This window comes from Drosophila arizonae, chromosome 3 (genome assembly GCF_054131065.1).
Source record: "Drosophila arizonae isolate 15081-1271.41 chromosome 3, UAZ_ARI_1.0, whole genome shotgun sequence".
Classification (NCBI taxonomy): Eukaryota; Metazoa; Arthropoda; class Insecta; order Diptera; family Drosophilidae; genus Drosophila; species Drosophila arizonae.
Genome location: NC_142923.1, coordinates 33,192,717 through 33,216,283, shown reverse-complemented (window position 1 = coordinate 33,216,283; position 23,567 = coordinate 33,192,717). Strand labels below are relative to the sequence as shown.

At 36.7% G+C, this 23,567-nt stretch overlaps 1 protein-coding gene across 1 annotated transcript in view; it reads left to right on the top strand.

Moving 5' to 3' along the window:
• The first annotated feature begins 11,238 nt into the window (after window positions 1–11,238).
• Window positions 11,239–23,567, top strand: part of Cnot4 (CCR4-NOT transcription complex subunit 4) — a 31,393-nt gene continuing 19,064 nt past the window's right edge. The window contains exons 1-8 of the mRNA XM_089464757.1: window positions 11,239–11,423; window positions 19,497–19,664; window positions 19,722–19,835; window positions 20,401–20,550; window positions 20,612–20,698; window positions 20,748–20,966; window positions 21,022–21,166; window positions 21,231–22,121. Coding sequence (XP_089320883.1) covers window positions 19,554–19,664; window positions 19,722–19,835; window positions 20,401–20,550; window positions 20,612–20,698; window positions 20,748–20,966; window positions 21,022–21,166; window positions 21,231–22,121 — 1,717 coding nt within the window. The 5' untranslated portion in view covers window positions 11,239–11,423; window positions 19,497–19,553. The remainder of the gene's footprint in view (window positions 11,424–19,496; window positions 19,665–19,721; window positions 19,836–20,400; window positions 20,551–20,611; window positions 20,699–20,747; window positions 20,967–21,021; window positions 21,167–21,230; window positions 22,122–23,567) is intronic.

Genomic DNA, 23,567 nt, shown 5'->3' with positions numbered 1-23,567 from the left:
ACGACGTAAACTCTAATCATCACTAATAAACTAATCGTTAAGTAAATTCAATCGTTTAATACTTTAAAGCTATTCGAAAAATCTCGGTAGCTTAACATTTGGTGTCCCAGACGTGATCTCTTTCGTTTTCTTTCTACATATTTGTATATATGTATATATTGACAGCATCAAATACATGCATACATACACCCGTTAACATAAGCAGTAATTATTTGCGTGCCGTTACTTTGCAAATTCGCCAGACACACTTTTGTTACGGTCTGCAATACACACAAGTAGTGCCTGCGTGAAAACTTCTGCAAGTGACAATCTAATAATCAGCTAATTTCTGAACTGTGTCTATGGTTAGTGACTGTGCGTTCTATGGCTTCAATCTATAAGTGATTAAGTTTGCGTATGCACAGTGTAATTACATGCTTGCCGTTATTCTTCGTTGCCATTGCACTCTTTCGCCTCGGCTGCGATACGAGCGCGTCCATAATAATCGTACCGGCGTGCAACAATTCATACGCGTGCATTATTTGACTACCATAATATAATTCTGTGACAGTTTATTAAAGTTGCAAGTGCTCTGCTCAACAAATAAGACTTATTCCAGGTTTTGTGTCTGCGCTAGAGCATACATTCACTTTACTCTTGCAATCGCGCTCGCACCAACAACTTTGAACTCTATCGTGTTACTCTTGTGCTGTACTCCTCATGGCGAATTTAGATGCTAGTGCACTTGCTTCCGAAGATCGCGTGCGGTTTTATAAACTCAAGGTACATTCCGTGTTTGAGCGCGTAAAAAAACTTCAAGCCAAGGTTGATTCAGATGCTCTTACAAATCACAGTGACAGCACTTTAAATGTTCTACTGGAGCATATCGACAAGCTAAGCCACTCCTTTAGCAAGGCCCATGAAAATCTAGAGGAGCTCGACTTTACTGAGATGTCCAGCAATTTGCGCACTGACTGTGATTATTTAATAATGATGCAGTCAACAATAATGTCCGAAGTTCAAAGTCCTACTGCTCCAGTACATCATAGTTCTACCGCTCCCAGAATGCAGTCCGCACCTGCGTTGCCGCCATTACGTTTAGCGGTGGATATGCTAATTGGGCTGATTTCTACTCAATGTATTCTACAATCATTGAAAGCCGGCCAGAAATCAGCAATATGGAAAGACTTCAGCACGTCCGGTACTGCCTCGATAGCGCAGCGTTGGATACGGTTTGCTCTTTGGAAATTTCTAATGATAATTATACAATTGCCATAAATTTATTGAAGCAGAGATATGATAACCGACGTTTCATCTTCCAGGCTCACATCGTGAAGATGTTAAGTCTCAAAAGGGTAGAAAATGGATTCATAACCAAGCTGCGTGAGCTGTCCGATAGCTTCAATGTCCATATGCGTGCGCTTAGTAGTCTGGGGACAACAGAGCCGATAGCCAGTGCCATGATTGCTCAGATACTGCTACAGAAGCTTGATGAGGCCTCACAAGCTAAATGGGAAATGAAATTGGACAACGCAGAGATGGCTCTTCAGATACCCAGATATGAAGAAGTCTCCTCGTTTCTTGAGCTTTGGAATCAAGTACGTTGCCGTACTTTGGAATCAATGAAATTTGCTCTAACAAACTATTCGTCAAGTAAGCCGATGAATTCTTGCAGTAAGGTTGCTACCAGCAGATCAGCATTTCTCGTAACCGGCCACAGTACGCACAGTTGCAGTTTTTGTAATGATCTTGAGCACACAATCTAAAAATGCCCAAGATTCGCAAACTTGTCTCCTAGTCTTCGCCTGAATGAGGTCCGAAAGGCTGGCTTATGTTTGAATTGTCTCAAGGGAGGTCATCAGTCGCGACAATGTGGCTCGCGCAGTTGTCGGGTCTGTGGAGTCAAGCATCATACGCTTCTTCATCTCGGCCACTCCAGCAACATCAAGAGTACAGATCATCCCTCAGCCCCTCAGCACCAGCCACTACTCTCTTATCCAAGGATCGGCACAGCGATGTTGTGCTCCTGGCTACCGCAGTGGTTCTGACCAGGAATCGGTTCTACGAACTTGTTCACGCTCTCAGCTACATATCATTACAGCCAGATTTGCGAATCTCCTACAACTTATCGGAGCTAGCCTGTTTTATGATTTGCTCTGTGTGGGACAAATCACGTTGACGCCTGGACTTGTTTCATTGTTATAGAAGACTCGTCTTGGTTGGGTTCTATCAGGTGGCGAGGCTCGCAAAGATGCGCCTTCTCGCCTTCGGATCCGATTACAGACTCCTGTGCTGATATCAAATTGGACAGTCTCGTTCGTCGCTTTTGGGAAGTTGAGCGCTGCAGCGATTCCATTGTAAAGATCAGCATGGAAGACTCAGACTGCGAAGCGCATTTTGCGAGGCATTACAATCGATTGGCTAGTGGCCAACATACAGTACGCCTGCCAGTTAAGCTTAGTTGCGAGCTTCTTGGAGATTCTTATGAGCTAGCGCGTCATCGGTTTCTCAATTTGGAGAGGAAATTGATTCGTTTGCCGCATATAGTCTCAATACTCAGCATTTCTGAAAGAGTATCTTGGACTTGGTCAAATGTCATGCGATCCTCCAAATTCATTTCATCTATGCAGATATTTTCTTCCTCATCAATGCGTTCTGAAGAAAGATAGCACAACCACCAAGCTTCACGTCGTCATTGATGGATCTGCATCTACCACAACTGGGCATTCGTTGAATGACATTCTAATGTCAGGTCCTGTCATTCAGCCGAAATTGGTCGACATATTACTGCGCTTCTGATCTTATCCAGTTGCACTCACCAGCGATATTTGCAAAATGTATCATTGCGTGAAGGTACCTGAGCCGGACAGCAATCTGCAATGCATTTTATGGAGGAATTCGGCAGATGATGAGTTAGAGTGTTCAGGCGTGATACGGTCACATATGGAACAAAACCAGCGTCATTCTTGTCTGTGCACGCATTGCATCAGCTTGCCGTAGATGAAAGGAACGCATTCCCAGTCGGGTCCGACGTACTGCTTCGCGATTTCTATGTTGTCGATTTGATTAGTGGAGGAAATTCAGTCGAAGAAGCAAGAATTGTTATGCAAGAGACAGCTGGAATCTTGGTATGTGGGAAGTTTAAATTGAGAAAGTGGTGTTCAACCCATTCCATGGTACTGGACGGCGTAACAGACTGCGACAAGGAATCGATCGACATTACAAAGACACTTGGGCTTGCATAGGATCCAGCATCTGATCAACTTCTTTTCTCATATCTAGCTCTGAATTCAGTCTCTAAGCACTCTAGGCGCTCCGCTCTCTCGTCTATTGCTCGGTTTTACGATCCCCTCATTTATAGTGTATCCAGAGAACAGCAACGGATGATGTTGGTTACATTGTTCCAAGTCTCGAGTTGCGCCTCTGAACACACTCACGGTTCCCAAGATGGAAGTTCCAGCCTGGAACTATGCAGGGCAGAGTTCCTTGCGCGTCTAATGGATGGAGTGACTCGCTTAGGCATTTTCGCAGGCGAGTTTCATTGTTGGTCTGATAATCAGACTCTGATTCTACTGTAGAGCTTTCTTGGATCAAATCGTCACGATACAAGATCTCACATCAGCAATGGAATGGCACTATATACCTACGTACGTATGTCTGTGTGTGTGCGTGTATGTATGCATATGCGAATAATTATTATAATATAGCCGTTTCAATCATTTTTCGTGTCTTTCTGCTTACACAAGATATACACACGCACACACACACACACGCATTGGCTGCAGTGGAGGCTTACTAAGGGAACTTAATTGTTCAATAATTTTTCTTGTGGATGTAGTTTCTTCATGAGACATTCAGATTATGAATATATCATGGATATGTATGTATTTGCCAAAGTACAAGTCTCTAGTATTTGAAATACGCCTTTTAAAAATGGGAGGGTGAGGGGGTGAGCTAGGGGTGGGGGTAAATTTTGACAAAAACCGAAATTGTATAAAATGCATATAAGTATACATATAAAATTTGCAGATATTTAAAGCAAAAATCGATATGCGCGTGCTATGGATCTAATGGGTTCAGGGTATAAAAAGTCATGGTCCAGGAGTAACGTTAGCAGACATTCGGAACGGCATGCATATACTGTTGAGAATGATTCAACGAACATATCTCTCGGACGACATAACGGCGTTTCGAAATAAAGGAATGGTTCCGTCATCCAGCAGTCTAGCCTCGCTGTCCCCTTTCTTTGATGAAATTGGGCTGCTACGTGTCGATGGTCGTTTCAAAAACTCAACTTTAAACTTCGATAGTCGCCATCCAATTATTTTGCCCAAAGTTCATTCAGTAACTAGAGTTATCATAATGCATTTTTATCAGCGAAACTTTCACGGTGGTCCCCGAGCAGTGCTAGCGTTGGTTCGTTGCCAATATTGGCCAATTGGAGGTAGAAAAACTGTAGCCAGTGTAATTCAAAGATGAGTAATTTGCTTTCGCGCAAGGCCTCGACTCGTTGAGCACATAATGGCAGATCTATTCAAGGATCGAGTCGACATCTATCGGGTCTTTGGAGTGACTGGAGGCGACTTTTGCGGACCCTTTTATAAACCTGAGGCGCGTATGAAATGTTACGTTTGTGTGTTTATTTGTTTTGCTACGAAGGCTATCTCGTTGGAGTTAGTCAAGGATTTAACTACCACGGCATTTTTGCATGCACTTCAACGTTTTATATGCACTAGAGGAAGGCCAAGTCAAATCTGGTCGGAGTACGCCACTTTAACGCTTTAAATATCGATAACTTGTACCGTTATTTTGTTATCGATTAAACACATTATCGAAAACCAGTAGTCAATTTATATCTCCTACATCTTTAAAGCTAAAGTCAACAAAATTTTAATGTAGATGTTGGGCTCAGCAATCATCGTTTCATTGTAATTAAGAGCGGCAGTTCATAGAATATGTTAGCATTTAAGAGAATTTGTAAATGAGATCACGCGCTCCCTTTTGCGTTGTCTCTTTCTCCCACGCAGCGGCTCAGCTTAGTCAGCCGGCTCGAGTACATTGAAATTAGTATGCAATTAACCCTTGTTTAGAACAGATGCAGATTGACTATTACCACTAACCAGAGAACACATAGACTAGACATCTAGAACAAATTTTTTCACCGACGAAAAAATGCGCTGAGGAGACTACACAACTTCGTATTTGCTCGGCTCAGTCTCTTGAGGCTCAAGCATTGAAAATAAGGCACGACAAAATCAGTGTGCTGCGAGCGCTGCGACGAAATGCACGCATTACCAAATGAAGCACGGCTATGCGCTCTTTTTCCCTTGCTCACTCTCTCCCTCTCTTTATGCTCTCTCTCTATGGTCTCTCGAATGGCAGCAGCGCACAAAAATTGAAAATTGTCCGCGACGATCTGAGCTCGTTCCTTTTGAGTGAAGGGTATACCGAAATTTGTAAACCGTTCGCCACGTTCATACAAAATGTTCGCGTTTTCATGATTATTTCTAGGAAGGGTATGAAAGCGTGAGACGCATAAAAATATGATTTTGCGACGGGCATGCACACATAAAAAATGCTTAGGCGACGACCATGCACACACACATTGTCAGTCCCTCGCTATCATTTGTGTGCTTGTGTACGCAACTCTATTCTTGCTACCTGCGGCAGGGTTTGAAAGTATTGATGCCCATTGAGAATATAATTTGGCGACGAGCATGCACACACACATACATACATACATATTTGTGCGTTTGTGTGCCTCTATTGTATCGTTTCTATCATTTCGTTAATCGTCCGTTAAAGTCCCGTGCACATGTATGTATGTATGTATGTGCCTGTATGCGAAGCTCTTGCTGCCTGTGGATTCTTGTATGTGCGCATGTATGTGCATAATACGTGAACATTGGCTTGTGCTTGCCACGAGCTCTTAATTGTGCGATCGATTTTGGATTAAATTTGCAGAGGGAGTGTTAACGACCTTTTATTATCACATCACTACTGTATTGTTAAAAATTGTACCAAAATTTATGTAAGTTTTTTTTAAAACTATGGATCAAACAAGTGTTAAGAAATCAACTGTTGGTGTGAAAAATAGAAGTAAAAAATATTCACAAGGAAATGGCGCGAAATATATAATTGAAACGTGTGGTGCGAGTTATAGAAAAAGTTCAATTAACTTCCCGGTTAGATTATTTTCGTTTCCGTCAAATGAAGTTTATGCAAATAAGTGGATCGAAGCATGCAATTTACCGAATAATTTCGACCGAAAAAAGGGTAAAATATGTAGTAAGCACTTCGAACGTAAATATATTGGTAAACGTAATTTAAGACTCAATGCAGTCCCAACCTTACATTTGTGCGACCCAACTTTTCTTTCAAACAGTGTTAGTGACTTCAATGATGATATTTATTCATTAGACTTTCAGGAAGAGGAAATTACTCTTTATAGTTACCAAAAGAATAATTTAGAGAAAGAAAAGAATAATAATAATAATTTAGATGATTTCGTTAACTCATGTGCCACTGAACAGCAGAATAAAATCGCTCAGAATGAAAGTGACGAGGAAGTAGATTTGGAAAATCTTTTGAGCTTTGATAGCAATATAAAAATCAATTGTGGCAAGATTTAAGCCTTGGTGGGCCTTCTTTCTGTTCAAATTGCTTAAAAAGAGAGCAAAATGAGGTATATTATAGGAAAAAATATTATGATATGGGAGTAGACCTTAAAAAAGCACAGAAAGAATTGCTTAATTTAAAGAAAAGATATTTAGCTTTAAAAAAAATCTTCTAGATATAGAAAATTTTCTTATAGAATTAGAAAGATAAAAAGCATGTTAATGTCTTCAAAACAATAAACAATTTACCTTATGTTTCTGAACAGTCAAAAGTGCTTTGTAAAAAGCTTTTAAAAAATAATCATGTTTATAATAGTGCTGAAAGGGCAATTTCCCAAAATATTAATTTTTATTCAGCTAGGACATATGATTATCTTAGGGATGTTCTTAATTTAAGACTCCCATGTAAGAAATCATTAAATCGATGGGCATTTTAAAAAATTTAGTTCCTGGATTTAATCCAGAATTATTAGAAAATCTACAGGGAATTGTTGAAAAAATGAGCGCCAAGGGAAAATATGCCGTATTAGTTTGCGATGAGCTAAAAGTAAAAAAAAGAGGTCTTCAGTATAATTCATCTCTTGACGAGATACAGGGATTTGAAAACGATGGTATAAAAAGGACTAAGTTTTTAGGACAGAAAGTCTGTGTTTTTCTTGTTAGGGGTCTCTTTGAGAATTGGAAGTACGTTTTAAGCTATACGGTTTCAGCTCGTGGCATAAAACATACTGACCTTAAAAATAAAGTGGAAGAGAATATTGGACTATCGCAAGCATTGGGGCTTGTCAAAGCCATTGTTTGCGATCAGGGTTCCAATAATAGGGCTGTTTTTGATAGATGGGGCATAGGCATCAACAATCCTAGTTTTTCTGTTAACGATAAAGAAATATTTGCGATATTCGATGTACCACATCTTGTTAAATCGCTAAGAAATATTCTCTTAAAGCATAATATTTCCACACCTCAGGGCACAGTTTCATGGAGTATAATAAGAAAATTATATGAAATTGAAACTAAAAATTTGATGCGCTTATGTCCGAAATTGACTCCAAAACATGTCAGTCCAAATTGTTTTGAGAAAATGAAAGTCAAATTTGCCACACAAGTTTTTAGCCACAGTGTAGCTGCTGCGATACGCACAGTTGTGGATTCAGGCGGGTTTACTGATTGTAAAGATAGTGCTCTTGCAACAGCTTTATTTATTGACAAAATTAATAATCTTTTCCATTGTTTAAACAGTCATGTACTGTTTGATAGTAATCCGTATAGATGCGCACTTAGGAAAAACAATAATGTCCATGAGTATCTTCAGGAAATGAGAGATTATTTTCATGACCTGAAATATCCACAAAATGTATATTGTATTGATGGGATGATTATTACAATCTCATCTATAATTGCTTTAGCGGACAATATTTGGAATGACAGCAGTGATACTTTCTTTGTTGCCACATCCAAACTAAACCAAGACCCTTTAGAAAATTTATTTTATTTAATTAGAAGTCGAGGAGCAACCAATACTAACCCAACAGTTTTTGAATTTAATTCTATAATATCTAAAATGCTTTCAATGAAAATTTTGACATCTGCTTCTATATCTGGAAATACAATTTCCAGATGAGGATCTCATGTTAGCTAATATAATAAAGGATAGCGGATCTAACCTATCCGTATTTCATGAGCAGTGTGCCACGAATTCATCAGTAGATCAAGAACCTTTAGATCCAAATATTGAGGTTGAATTATCATTAGATGCAACCATTGCAAATATTGAAAATGTTTTTAATGAAAATGCATTACGATATTTTGCTGGGTATCTTGTCTACAAATTACTACAAAAAACTGATTGCGAAATTTGTTCAAATCTTTTAAAGTCATCGGATGAAATGCAGTGTTCTTCTGAGTATTTGATACTCAATAAAAATGTTCATTATATAAATAGATATCTTAAATTGAAGCCCCCTTCTGACCATTTTTACAATTTGATAAAGCTGCATTTCGAAACATTTAGGACAATTTTCGAGAAGAAACCATACATCGCTCGCATTAAAGAGAAAATTGTTCTGTACTGCATGCACGCTACAGCAAAATCATCTTTAGATAAGGAATGGTTTTCCCCCACCCATCCTTGCTGCCAGCATCGAAAATTTATTATTAATCAGTTTGTTTTAATTCTAATTAGAAAAAATTGTAAATGGCAAAGTGAGAAGATTATTGGTAAAACCAATATTTTAAATAAAAGGAAATTAAAAATAATGAATCAATAGGTAGCTTGATTTGATATTTATTTTGGCACAATTCTTAGCAGTAGAAAACAGTGAAGTGAAAATGAAAGGTCGTTAACACTCCCTCGTTCGCACAATTAAAAGCACTTGGCAGGCACAAGCCTTGTTCAAGTATTATAAACATACATACATATGTAATTGGATATATTTACATGTAAGTAAAAACATACTTATTTATACCCTTTATGCAGATAATAACAATAATCTAAAAATTATACATTATCATTCTGAGCTCTTTCAACATCTGGCATATTCTTCAATGAGAAGGGCAATGAAGGAAAATGGGTTAGTCTCCAACTTCAATTTTTGTACGCAACTGGTTTGAGAGTGCAAACATATGTATAAACCATAGCTCGCAAATAACTGTTAACACTTTTTCATTGTCTGCAAAAAAGTGTCTTTCACTGACACAGTCAAAAAAACTCAGACAGAAACTGTTTTTGTCGCGTCTGGCTTAGCTCTCCCGCGCTCTGAGGGAGATAGTTGTTTCTGTTTTCGTTTCCTTAAGTCAAACACTGATCGTTTGCTTGAGTTAAATGAAGCAAACGGTAAGTTGCGTTTGTATGGGTAATCATGCGCGATTGCTGCGTTCTTTTTGTATGTATGTATGCGTGTATTTACATGCACACGAAGGCAAAAACATTTTCTGCTGAGTTTTTTAGTCAAAGTGCTTTTTGCTGAGAGGCTTTGTGTGAGGGAAACTCATGTTAGTTTTACGCGACACTCATGTGAGAGCGTCACATGAATGAGTCATCGCATTGCGTCTGAGCGAAACAGATGCTAAAGAAAACAGAGAGTGACGCTCAGAGTGAGACGTGTCTGCACAATTTTTTTTGGTTACGATGCGAGGAAGAGAATAATCGAAAAAACGCTCAACTCTCATTTGCAAGCTCTGGTACAAACATATAAATTCACTTTTATAAAATTACATTTATACTGTTATTATTGAAATATCTTTGTTTTTATTGTTTTGTTTTTAATACATATATTGAATTTTATGTTTTCTATTTATTAAATTTATGAAATTTTATTAAACAGATTGTTATCTAAACCAATTGTTTCTATGAATTGATGACTTCGGTAGGCAAGCACACGATTATTGCTACAAACTAAGGTACTTAAATATTGTATAAGCGCACCTCTGCAATTCGAATCTAAAATCGTTTACACAATTCTAAGTTTAGGTAGGCCCACGCCAATGCTCATGTCCCATGCATACACACATGCACATACACACAATCAAATGTATATATGTATGTACATATGTATGTATGTGAGCACTTCCCAAGACCGACAACAACAATTTTTCAATTTCTGTGCGCTGCTGCTATTTGAGAGGCCATAGAGAGAGAGAGATAGTAGGACAAATAGCGCATAGCCGTGATAAGAATGGCACCATTTCGTTTGAGCGCTTGCAGCACACTGATTTTGTCGTGCAATATTTTCACTGCTTGAGCCTCAAGAGACTGAGCCGAGCAAATACGAAGTTGTGTAGTCTCCTCAGCGCATTTTTTCGTCGGTGAAAAAAATTTGTTCTAGATGTCTAGTCTATGTGTTCTCTGGTTAGTGATACAATGTACATACATTTACATTGTGCACACACTGTGCAACTAAAGTTACCCTACCCCTGATAAACTATCAAGAAACACGCTGTAACTTCGTCAAATTTCAATAAAACATAAAGATTTTAATGAAGGGTGATCAAATTATGTTGTAAAAACGTAATAATATTTAAAAAGGAGCAATATTTTATTTTAGTCTAATATTATAACTAAAAAACTAAATATATTTCCGTATTTGCGCTTAAGAAAATCTGGCGCCAAAGTTCTTCTGAAATATATTGGAAATTCTTCAAACATGTGTGCAATATCTTCTTTGTACTTGCTCTAACCAGAGAGCACATAAACTAGACATGTAGTGCAATTTTTTTCAACGACGAAAAAATGCCCTAAAGAGACCAGACAACTCAAGCAGTGAAAATAAGGCACGATAAAATCAGTGCACCGCGACCGCTGCCACGAAATGCATTCGTTCGCAGATGAAGTACGGTTATGCGCTCTGTTTATCTGTTTATGCTCTTTCTGTATGGTCTCTCAAATAGCAGCAGAAAATTTACTCTGTAAATAATAAAGCAAATTATTTAAAAAAAAAATCCAATTACAGCTGCCCACTGTTTTGGAATTTTCGCTGCAATTGAATTAAAAAAAAAAAAAACACATTTGACCGGGTAAAAGCTGATTTTGTAACACTGAACTCGGCCAACGCGAACATGTTACAAATTCGACTGTGGATACATCGCTTTAGCTGAAAAGCTATCGATAGATGTACTCGATATTTTTGTTATATATTTACCATTTCCTTTTATTCATTATCAGTCTGCTTTTGTCTATTCGTTTCTTTCGGCTAGTACTCAGACTAGTATTCATTAAAGTAAAAACGGTATCATAAGTACAATATGGTTTTATCTAGCTGAACACATTACGACTGCGACCTACACATACCTTTGTACATATATACGTGTTCAAAGTACTATAATATTTGTGTATGTATAAAACATATCTTATAAATATATATATATATTTTATTATTTTCTGTGTACGCCTTTATGTACATATGCCATTAAATTGTGCCACCTTACATGTATAAACGTTTTTAATTTTGTACTGTCAAAAATTCGAGTACTACAATCGCATACGTACTTACTGTGCATAACTACATATGTACATACATATGTATGTATGTAAATCAAATTCAAGTTAAAGAGTATGTGTGGATGTATATGTATTTGGGTGACTTAAAAAAAATTGTGCCTTGAAATTTTTGTAATATATATATATACTTATAAATGTATATATAAGTCGCGATTATTTTAATATAATACAAAATAATGCAATTGCGAAAGTTTCCCTTTTAAATGATGTTTATAATACATTTGCAAAATTTACTGAAATATTGAAAAGGTGGCAACACTTCAGGGCCAATCAATTGCTTAGTAGTAGGTCACTAAAAATGTATTAGTTATTTCTATATAAATAAAGTAAGCAGTAAGCAAAATACTGTTTAGTCTTGGAGCAAAATTGGTTTATTAAATATTAATATTAAATTATATAATTATTAGTATTAATCACAATTTAAAACAAGTAAGAAGACTCTAGTCGAGACTGCTCGACTAGGAGATACCCTGAACCCTCTAATCTGATATTCACTCTGCACTTCTTTTCGGCACACATACATACGTTCACACGCACGTATTAGAACGTGCTCTGCTAACTGCGCAGTAAGCAGCGACTGCGCTTGGGCTGCGCTGTAGGTTGGCACCATTATAAGAATTTATTTGTTGAATACTTTAATTTCTAGACGTACAATCTTAATTATATGGTGAAATGAATGAATGTATGTACATTCCAAAGCACACGTCTCTAGTACTTGAAATACGCCTTTTACACAGGTGATGGTGAGGAGGTGGATATAGGGGTGAGGGGTAAATTACAACAAAAACCGAAATTTTATAAAATATATAAAAGTCTACATTTAAAACTTGCAAGCTCTAGCTCTAAAGGTGTAGGAGATATAATTAAATAACTAGCTTTCGATAAGGTTCTTGATCGATAATAAAATCGATATATAAAGAAAAACTTGATATGCGCGTGATATACACGGACCTAGGAAAAACAAATTTCAAGTCTCTAGCTCTTATATCTTCTGAGATCGACGCGTTCATACATACGGACGGACGGACAGGCAGACGGACAGGGCCAAATCGAAATAGCTCGTCGCCCTGATCAAGACTATATATACTTTATGGGGTCTGCCACGCCTTCTTCTGCCTGTTACATACTTTTAACAAAACCATTATACCCTGATTTCCTATTTTCAATGGGTTCAGGGTATAAAAATGGGTGATCAGTATATAATGGTTTTGTTAACATAAATGTAAGAGATAGAAGCAGTAGTAGGAGTACGTACATACATTCCTATGCATGTATGTAATTATTTTTGAACAAATTTTCGCGTACTCTAGTCATCACGTCTCTAGTACTTGAAATACGCCTTTTACACAGGTGATGGTGAGGAGGTGGATATAGGGGTGAGGGGTAAATTAAAACAAAAACCGAAATTTTATAAAATATATAAAAGTCTACATTTAAAACTTGCAAGCTCTAGCTCTAAAGGTGTAGGAGATATAATTAAATAACTAGCTTTCGATAAGGTTCTTGATCGATAATAAAATCGATATATAAAGAAAAACTTGATATGCGCGTGATATACACGGACCTAGGAAAAACAAATTTCAAGTCTCTAGCTCTTATATCTTCTGAGATCGACGCGTTCATACATACGGACGGACGGACAGGCAGACGGACAGGGCCAAATCGAAATAGCTCGTCGCCCTGATCAAGAATATATATACTTTGTGGGGTCTGTCACGCCCCCTTCTGCCTGTTACATAAATATATTTATTAAATCTAAATTCACTGCACATCAGATTAGCACTCCCTTTACACTCAATCTCAATGCTAAATAAAATCTAAACCATCAGAGCTCTATCTTTATATATATATATTTTATATTGTACTACATATATTTCTCTAAAAAAAAAAAAAAAAAAAAAAAAAAAAAAAAAAAAAAAAAAATCAGGTCATATTATCGCTACCTGCGATAAATTCAATTTATTTATGTTGATGACTAAAAATAAAACCTGTATATTAAGTTATTATTATTTTTAAATAATATTGTTAGTGCGTACTGCCGCCTTTCTTTAAAATCACTTCAAAAATTCGATTAGAAATGGAATTATAAAGTTGTTCAATATAAAATTAAGGATATGGTTGACCATGCGTGTTCAATACCTTCGATTAACTCTCTTTGTACTATACTGCTTTCCGGACTAATACACTTTCCTGACCAACCATCCGCAGACGTTTTCAATGATATTAAGGTCGAGTGAGTATGGTGACCACTCCATGAGATCAACTTTTTGGCCCTGAATCCAAGACTTCACGGAGCGGTCTGAATTGGAGCATTACCTTGATAGAAAAGCTCATGCCTGTTTTTAGACAGGTTTTAGAAATGCGGAACAGTAGTTTTAAGCACGGTGTTATAATTCTATGCGTTCATGCGCGATGTCAAAAATTGAAGCTTGCATGTGCCGTATTAAGATATTGCTACCTCCACCAATTCCACAGAATCCAGTTGCTCGGCTTACTCGGATAGCAAGCAGCGAAACGGAAAGAGCGACAAGGCGCTGACCCAGGCACAGCAGCGCATCAATGTAAAGCGAGATTTTGAGACGCGATCCAACAAAGACATCCCGGATATGTCACGTTTAAAAAGTTTGACATGATAATTTACAATCTCGAGAGCAATCCCATGGAGCAAAACCCTCTGGTGACTACCATTAAGGCGGAGGCGAATGGCAGCAGCATCGGCAGTGTGGACGAGTCGAAACCTACCTCGAATGAGCTGGTGGAGGCCAAGACGGAACCGGCTGCCACAACAGCAGCCATGCCTGTGCCGCAATTGAAACGACGCCAATGGGGAAATGATAATCGACGAGAAAACTCTGGAGATTGAGATTACCGCAGAGGTGGAAGCGCGCAAGGTTCTCATGGACAATGGATTCTACAAGCGGTACAAGCGGACGCCCACATGGACACCGGATGACACCATTCGCTTTTATCGCAGTCTCCGACTTCTCGCTCATGTGACAAATGTTCCCCAAGCGTACGCGACGCGACCTTAAGCCCAAGTACAAGCGGGAAGAGCGCGTCAACGGACAGCTAATCAATAAGGCCTTGCTCTATCCGAAAAGACAACGTGCTGCCATTGGGTAGACTACATCATGTTCGCCCGGGCAAAATTAATGCGTATTTCTTTTCTTAGCATATTGACTGGTGTCTTTTCTTTAATTCTGTCTCTTTAAGTAATTAACTTTATTAATTACTCTTTGGACTGTTGATAAGGTCGTCTTAACACCGATTTTATCCCTATTGCCTATTGGTTTTCTGTTTTTTACTGCCTTTTCAATTTTTAAATATATTGAGTACTTTGACCTTCACAAGAAATGTGGTGAGTGTAAATGCCAAAATAAGCAAGATAATTACAATTTCCTTTGGGGGCGCTAATCTGCAATATAGGTGCACGCATTTTTTGCGAAAATAAAGAATAAAAAATAAAACAACGGGTTTTATCTCGTTTCTTTTTTTATACCTTGAACCCGTTTTCAATGGGAAATCAAGGTATAATGGTTTTGTTGAAATGTATGTAATAGGCAGAAGGAGGCGTGTCAAACCCCACAAAGTATATATATTCTTGATCAGGGCGACGAGCTGAGTTGATTTAGCCTTGTCCGTCTGTTCGCCTGTCAGTATGTTTGAACGCGTCTATTTCAGAAGATATAAGACGGACTTCCTAGGTCCGTGTATACCACGCGGATATCAAGTTTTGCTTTAAAATCGGTAACTCCTCGTTATTTTGTTATCGATTAAAAACATCAACAAGTAAGAGAGCTATAGTCTAGACTGCTCGACTACGAGATCCCCTGAACCCTTGGAGCATTAGCTATTTCAATCATTTTTCAGCTTACACAAGAAACACGCACACACGCACGCACACATAGGCATACATACACACACATACACACACACACACACACACATACACACACACACATACACACACACACACATACACAGACATTTACACACACATACACAAACACATACACACACAAGCACGCACGCATAAACACGCATGGGCGCAGTGCGCGCTTACTAATTAATTGTTTAATAACTTTTTTTGTGGACATACGATCTTCATGAAACTTTTAGATTGTGATTCTGACATGGATATGCATGTATTTGCCAAAGTACAAGTCCCTAGTATTTGAAATACACCGTTTACAAATGTGTAGGTGAGGGGGGAATTAGAAGTGGGGGTAAACTTTGACAAACCGAAATTGTATAAAATGCATATAAGTATAATTCAAAAATTTGAAGACTTTAGCTTTAAAGATGTAGGAGATATAAATTTATTACTGGTTTTCGATAATTTTTAATCGATAACAAAATAACGGGGCAATTTATCGATATTTAAAGCAAAACTCGATATTCGCGTGATATAAACGGACCTAGGAAAAAAAATTTCAAGTCTCTAGCTCTTATGTCTTCTGAGATCAAGCATACGGACAGACGGACAGAGCGTAATCGACTTAGCTCGTCGCCCTGATCAAGAATATATATACTTTATGGGGTTATGTGGGTTCTCGAGGTCTTCTTATTTCCAACACCTTCTCAAAATCCTGATCTAAATCCAATAGAGAGTTGTTGGCATATGTTGGAAAACAATATGAGTATGCGTCCTATTTCGCCAAAACCCAAGCTTATAGATGTTTTAAAAGAGGAATGGAATGTACACTACCTTTTACCATATGATCACGCCCTGAAAGTTTCATAAAGTCCACCTACAAAAAAAATTATTCAAAAAACAAGTAAGAAAACTCTAATCGAGAGTGCTCGGCTACTAGATACTACCCTGTACCCAACAAATAAAAATGCCCATTTAGTATGGCTGAAATTTCTATTTCGATGTATTTAAAAATATAAATAAAATACCAAACTCATTTAATAAAATATAAAAATATTTTGAAACAATTAAAAAAGTTAACATCAGTTGCACCGATCGGGGTTCGAACCAAAACTTCTCGATCGAGCGTCATGCAGCTAACACACTAGGCCACCTCACTCCTGCTAGTGGCGCTGGCAAAACTCAAATAGATTCACTGCTGCAGCGCCATCTACCGAAACTAAACGAAACTAACAGCTGATGTGATTCAACGAATGTTTCTAGAAGAAGTTTGAATGTATGTGTGCACGCGCATACGATGCTGTTGTAGCTGCTGCACGTGCGTTTGTTAATTAACCAAATATTTGATTATTTTTTATTAATTTTTGACTGAACGGAATTTAATGAAACTTTCAGCATATGATCTACATATTATATTGAATATTTGAGAAATTAAAAAAAAGAAAAATCATTCACAATTAGATATAGTGGCATCTGATTTGAACTTGAATGTTTTTACTCGATAAAAACATAACGGGATGATTTATCGAATTTTAAAAGCAAACTCGACGTCCGCGCTGTATATACGGTCATTTAAAAAAAAAAATTCAAGTCTCTAGATCTTATATCTTCTGAAATCGACGCGTTCAAACATACGGACAGACGGACAGACAGACAGACGGACAGGGCCAAATCGACTCAGCTCGTCGCCCTGATCAAGAATACTTTGTGGTCTGCCATGCCTCCTTCTGCCTGTTACATACATTTGAACAAAACCATTATACCCTGATTTCCCATTGAAAATGGGTTCAGGGTATAATAAATTCTCATTATATTGCCCACACTGCAGCGCAGCCAAAACGTAGTCGCTGCTAACTGCGCAGTCAGCAAAGCGCGTGATTATACGGGCGTGTGAATACGTGTGTATGCATTTGTGCATAAAATAAGTGCAGAATGAATAGAATATCAGCTTAGAGGCTTCACGGTATCTCTTAGTCGAGCAGTCTTGACTGGAGCCTTCTTACTTGTTTATCGATTAAAAACCTAATCGAAAATCAGCTATAAAATTAAAGCTAGAGTCTTCAAATATAAAATATGTATATATTCCAATTTTTATAAAATCTCGTTATATTCGTTATATTCGATATATATTCGATATACAGCTACGAAAAATAAAGTTCAAAGTTTAAGAAGTTCTCCTAGGTGCATTTATCAATGTATTGATCTATTAATTAATAATCGCAATAAGCAAGAATTATCCCAAAAATATTAATCGTTTTTATATAATTAAAAAAAGTCTCAAAAAAGTCGAAAAAATGCCGAAAAAAATAATAGCACCACTAACCCTTTTCGAGTGAAAATCTGTATTTTTCGCAGATTTGAATATCTTCAAAAGCACTAATTGATGAGATTTGTTGTTTATATATCTATTTTGATTAACAAATTTTGAGAATTTGTAAAAATTTGCAAAAAATGGGTCGTGAAAAGCATTACACCACCGAACAACCCAGTCTCTTCAAAAAGTTGATTTTGGCTCGAAATTCTCACAGGAAAGTTGGTCATTTGATGGGTTGTTCAAATAAAATGATCCACAATGCTTTAATACATTAAAGAAATTGATGAAAAGCGCGGATTGCGTTGAGTTCTGACCCAAAATCATGTCACTCGACTCATTTACGAGAGTAAAAGGGTCCTTTTAGGTCGGCTACTCAACTGAAAAAGGACCTAAACATGTCAACAATGGACCAAACAGTACGGAAATATTTAAGACATCTCGATTTGAACACTTTCCGTTCAAGAAAAGTACCATATATTAATATAAAACACATTTCCAAACGGATGGCGTTTTTGTTAAAATGTACCCCCACCTCTAAATTCACCCCCTCACCCTCACTTTTGTAAAAAGCGTATTTCAAATACTAGAGACTTGTGCTTTGGCAATTACATGCATATTCATGTTATAATCATAATCTGAAGATCTGACCCAAAAAGAAAGTTATTAAAAAATTAAGTTCCCATAGTAAGCGCACACTGCAGCCCATGCGTGTTTATGCGTGGGTGCTTGTGTGTGTATGTGTTTTTGTATGTGTGTGTATGTGTTTGCGTATGTGTATGTAAGTGTTTGTGTATGTGTGTGTATGTGAGTGTGTGTATGCGTTTGTGCCTGTATGCATGTGTGTGTATGTATGCCTGTGTGTGCGTACGTGCATGTGTGTGTGTGTGCGTGTTTCTTGTGTAAGCTGAAAGACGCGAAAAATTATTGAAATAGCTATTACTCAAAGAGCTTTCTTACTTGTTGTTGTTGTTGATCTATTTAGTTACTTATTTATATTTCATTTTCTTCATCTAATTCAATATTATAATAATTATTATCCTCATTATCATCAGAATCACCCTCCAGTTCGTTGTCAGCTGTACACGGAAGCTCTAAAAGATTTAGCACCTCTTGTGAAAATGTTTTTTTTTTTTTTTGTATTTTTTCTTTCTCCTTCCTTTAAGCAAACACTTTATAATAGTGGATCCGATGAATCCATAGCTCTGTATAATATACCAGCCATAGTATTGATCCGACTATTTTTTCGTGAATGTGACAATCTGCCTTTTTTTGTAAATTTTATTGCGTGCTTCTGAAGCTTTTTCGTCCGTCTGTCTGTTCGTATGAACGGAATTTATTTCGGCGCTATTGAAGATTGAGACTTGAAATTTGTAACACATACTCGTGTATATCTCTGATTTATAGTGTTCAAATTATTCCGATCCGCCCACTAGGGGCCTGGCAAATCGAAAAATGCATTTTGCGATATGCCAGAAATCATATTAGTTGAAGAGCTAGAATGCTGAAATTTTGCAGTTAGTTCTAAGAACTAACCAAAATTGCGAAACTTAGCTACTAAATTGAGTACTCCACAGTCGGTAACGCCCGACTGCAACGTTCTTACTTGTTTTCATGCTGCAAAACCCGAAATATCCAAAAATTGGTGGTGTATGTTGAATTTCTTCCTTGACTGAATCAAATTTGTATACTTAACGAAACATTAATATTTCCATACAGGAATAGGATATCATTTTGTTGCGACACCAGTACAACTTATAGAACATATTTGATAAAATGATGAACGGCTTAGCAAACAGTAATGACGACACTATTGAGTGCCCATTGTGTATGGAACCGCTAGAGGTTGATGATTTGACTTTTTTCCCATGCACGTGTGGATACCAAGTAAGTTTAACGGAGATAGAAATTTTATTGCAAGTATATGTCTTATATAATTTACAGATTTGTAGATTCTGTTGGCACAGAATTCGTACAGACGAAAACAAACTGTGTCCAGCATGTCGAAAAGAATACCCAGAAAATCCTGCGGATTTTAAACCGCTTACTCAAGAGGAAGTAAGTATATTATAACAAAACCGATATTACTATTGACTGTATATTTTTTACTTTACGGCCTCAACACGGTTATAGAAGTTATTACAAGAAGAGTAACATCATTTTCTTTTTTTTCGTACTTTTTTCCGATTTTTACGGTCATAAATATACTTCATTAATTTTTCTATACGTATCTTCATGAAAATATACATATATCCAATTTGAGTCACTAGTACATAATTTTTAGAAAAGAATATACCGATTTTTTTCGTATACTTGACAGAACCTCATGTTCGATAAGCATAGATATATTTAATAATTAATAGTTTATACGAGTATATTTGTTAAAAATAAAGTCTATAGCTAACACCATAAATAATAGTGTATTTGCTGATTTTATTAGGTTGAATAAGTTTTAATACTCAGTGTCATTTATTAATTAGTATTTATATGGATACTACTGTATTGCATGCTGTAAGATACCAATGTGCTGCTGATGAATTCAGTTGGTTTATTTCGTACATTCAAAGGAAATGAAATAACTTCTTTTAATATATATTAATACAATTTTCCTTAATAATGTTAGATGATTGCATTCAAATCTCAAAAGCGTCAAAGAGATCAACAACGAAAACAAAAAATAACTGAAAACCGGAAACACCTAGCTAATGTTCGTGTGGTTCAAAAAAATTTGGTATTTGTTGTTGGGTTGCCGCCTCGACTAGCTGACGCTGACGTAAGTGTATAAGTAAGCGATTTATATACATTTTCTTTCAATGTATGATTTTATGTAACAGATTTTGAAAAAGCACGAATATTTTGGAAAATATGGAAAAATTCATAAAGTTGTTATAAACCCAAGTACAACTTACGCTGGAGTACAGGTAAATATTCGCTATTTTAAAAATATTTAGCTAATCGTAAAATTTAAAGGGTCCGTCAGCGTCGGCTTATGTCACATATGTACACAATGCAGATGCATTGCGAGCTATACAAAGTGTAAACAATATTATGATAGATGGGCGTCTAATAAAAACCAGTCTTGGAACAACAAAATATTGCAGCCATTTTATGAAGAACCAACAATGTCCCAAATGCGATTGTATGTATTTACATGAGTTGGGTGACTCAGAAGCTAGTTTTACTAAGGAGGTAAAATATCGTATATAAAATGTATTATATATTACATCATTATTCAAATTTTAAGGAAATGCATCAAGGAAAACATCAAGAGTATGAAAAACGACTGCATGATGTTTTAATTGCCACTTCTGGGGTGAATAATATATCTGGAATTGGAGGGACCGGTAATGGTTCAAGTGTAGTTGGTAGCGGTACCTCAAAAGTAAACGGTAAAACTTTTTTTTATAAATATATAAAGTACATCAAAAATAGAGTAACAATGTTTCTATACAGCTTCGGGTACGATGTCATCATTATCATCTTCGACATCGTCTGTTGCAAATAGTTCAACTTTAGGAAATGCACAGCAGAAAGAAGCTTGGCCAAGTTTATCAGTTTCTCCAATTAATAACAAAGAAACCTTAGGAACAACCTCTAATATGAACGGAAAAAGTAGAAAGGAAAAGTCACGGAACGACAAAGGCCGTCATGATAAAAATAAAACTAAAAACAAAAGTCATGTGTTCCCTAATGCTAATACATCTAACAAAGAGAACTTTATACCTGATACCAGGGGTGATTCCAGCTCTATAACTATAACAGCTCCAGCTGAGGAATTAGTCAGTACTTCTACAAAAATAGAATTAGATTCTGTTAGGAATCGACAAAAATCTGAACGTAACAAGGAAAAAGGATCAATTAATCGTGCCTCACTTTCAAAAGAGCATAAAGAAATGAAAGAAGAAATCCAAAAGACTTCGGCTGAAGTAAATCAACAGTTGGATCATTATGACGAAGGGCCGGATTCCAGCAAAGAAGTAACTAATCGCAATGAAAGCAATATATTCTCACTCTCAAGTCGGCCAGCGTCTAATGTACATCGGTCGCTTAGTTCTAGCAGTGGAAATAGTGATGATCACTTGTCTGAAAGCAGTACAAGTGAACAAAGTTCACCTGGCAATGTAAAGAATGTGCGATGTAATAGTAACGCAACCCATACAGATATGATTAATAGTAATATAGAATTGGAAAATTCTGATATTTTGGCAACAACGAAAACAGCAAACGTACATAAAACGTGCGAACCAAATACTAAAAAAAGAGATGAAATAACTCAATCAGAAATCCAAGATGATATAGGAACATTAAATATAGGAGGAATTGACTTCACAAAGGAAGATTCGGGTATGTTATTTTTATTAACTAAATTGTTTATACTTTTGTAGGGTGGAATGTTTTTTTATACCCTGAACCGATTGAAATTGGGAATTCAGGATATAATGTTTTTGTGAAAAGTATGTAACAGACAGAAGAAACTCCAGAACTCCATAAAGTATATAAATTCTTGATCTGGGCGACGACCTGAATCGATATAGCCCCGTACGTCCGTCCGTATGAACGCCTAGATATCGGAAGTTATACGAGCTGAAATTTTGTATGCATACTCGTGTATACCATACACAGTCCAATTTATCATATTTTTTCCATAACTCTGCCGATAACTTTTTTATCGAGAATAATCAAAAAAATTGATTTTGTTTTTTCAAACTAATTTGAACACTTTTACATTGGATACTTCAGATTTACTGTGTATATACATTTTATGAATACAAAGATTTTGTAATTTACATATTTTGGATACCACACCCCCTTTGCCCCTTCTTCATAAAGATAATTCTACTACGAGAGAAATTATTCAAATAATAAATTCTCATAATAGTGCCCACATTGTAGCGCAGCCTAGGCGCAGTCGCTGCTAACTGCGCAGTCAGCAAAGCGCGTGATTATACGTGCGTATGGATGCAAGTGTATGTATGTGTGTATAAAAGAAGTGCAGAATGTTTCGAAATTAGCTTGGAAGGTTTAGGGTATCTGCTAGTCGAGCAGTCTCGACTTCTTACTTGTTATTGTCTTTGATTATGTGATGGATAATGCAATATCAATATAAACACAACTTGTTTAAATCAGAAATGTAAATATAAATCATTATTTTAGCTTTTTATTTTCCCTTTTAGCCACAATGCAATCAAAAGATTCGTGACATTTTTTTCTTAATTATGGATAAGAGACCATGGAATGAGGAGATGAACCGTTACGCACTTTTTGATTTAAGCTTTAAAATTTGATAAAACAAACCAGCCAGACTGTCATGCAGTCTATGTGTCTGTAGACTCGACACAGGCCATATGGCTTGAGTTTATAGCCTTAGTGATGTATAACGGTTTTGTTAAATGTATGTAACGTGCAGAAACCGATGGCAAACCCCATAAATTATACACTTCGCGTCATCAGGTTAGCGCCCCCCCTTACACTCATTTTCTTTTACGTTTTTCTCTTTGCCTATTGCACGCAACTTCTTGGTTTTTTTTTTATTTCATTATCATCATATGAGATGTCTCTCATACCAAAAAAAAAGCGCGAGTGAAAACCCGTTATGTTTTATTTTCTATTCTTTTCTATTTTCGCAAAAAATGTGTGCACTTATTTTGCGTCATCAGATTAGCGCCCCCAAATTCAACTGTAATTATCTTGCTTATTTTGGCAATTATACTCACCAAATTTTTTGTGAAGCTCAAAGCATTCAATATATTTATAGTATGGGTAAAGAAACAGTTTTATCTTTGGTTGAAA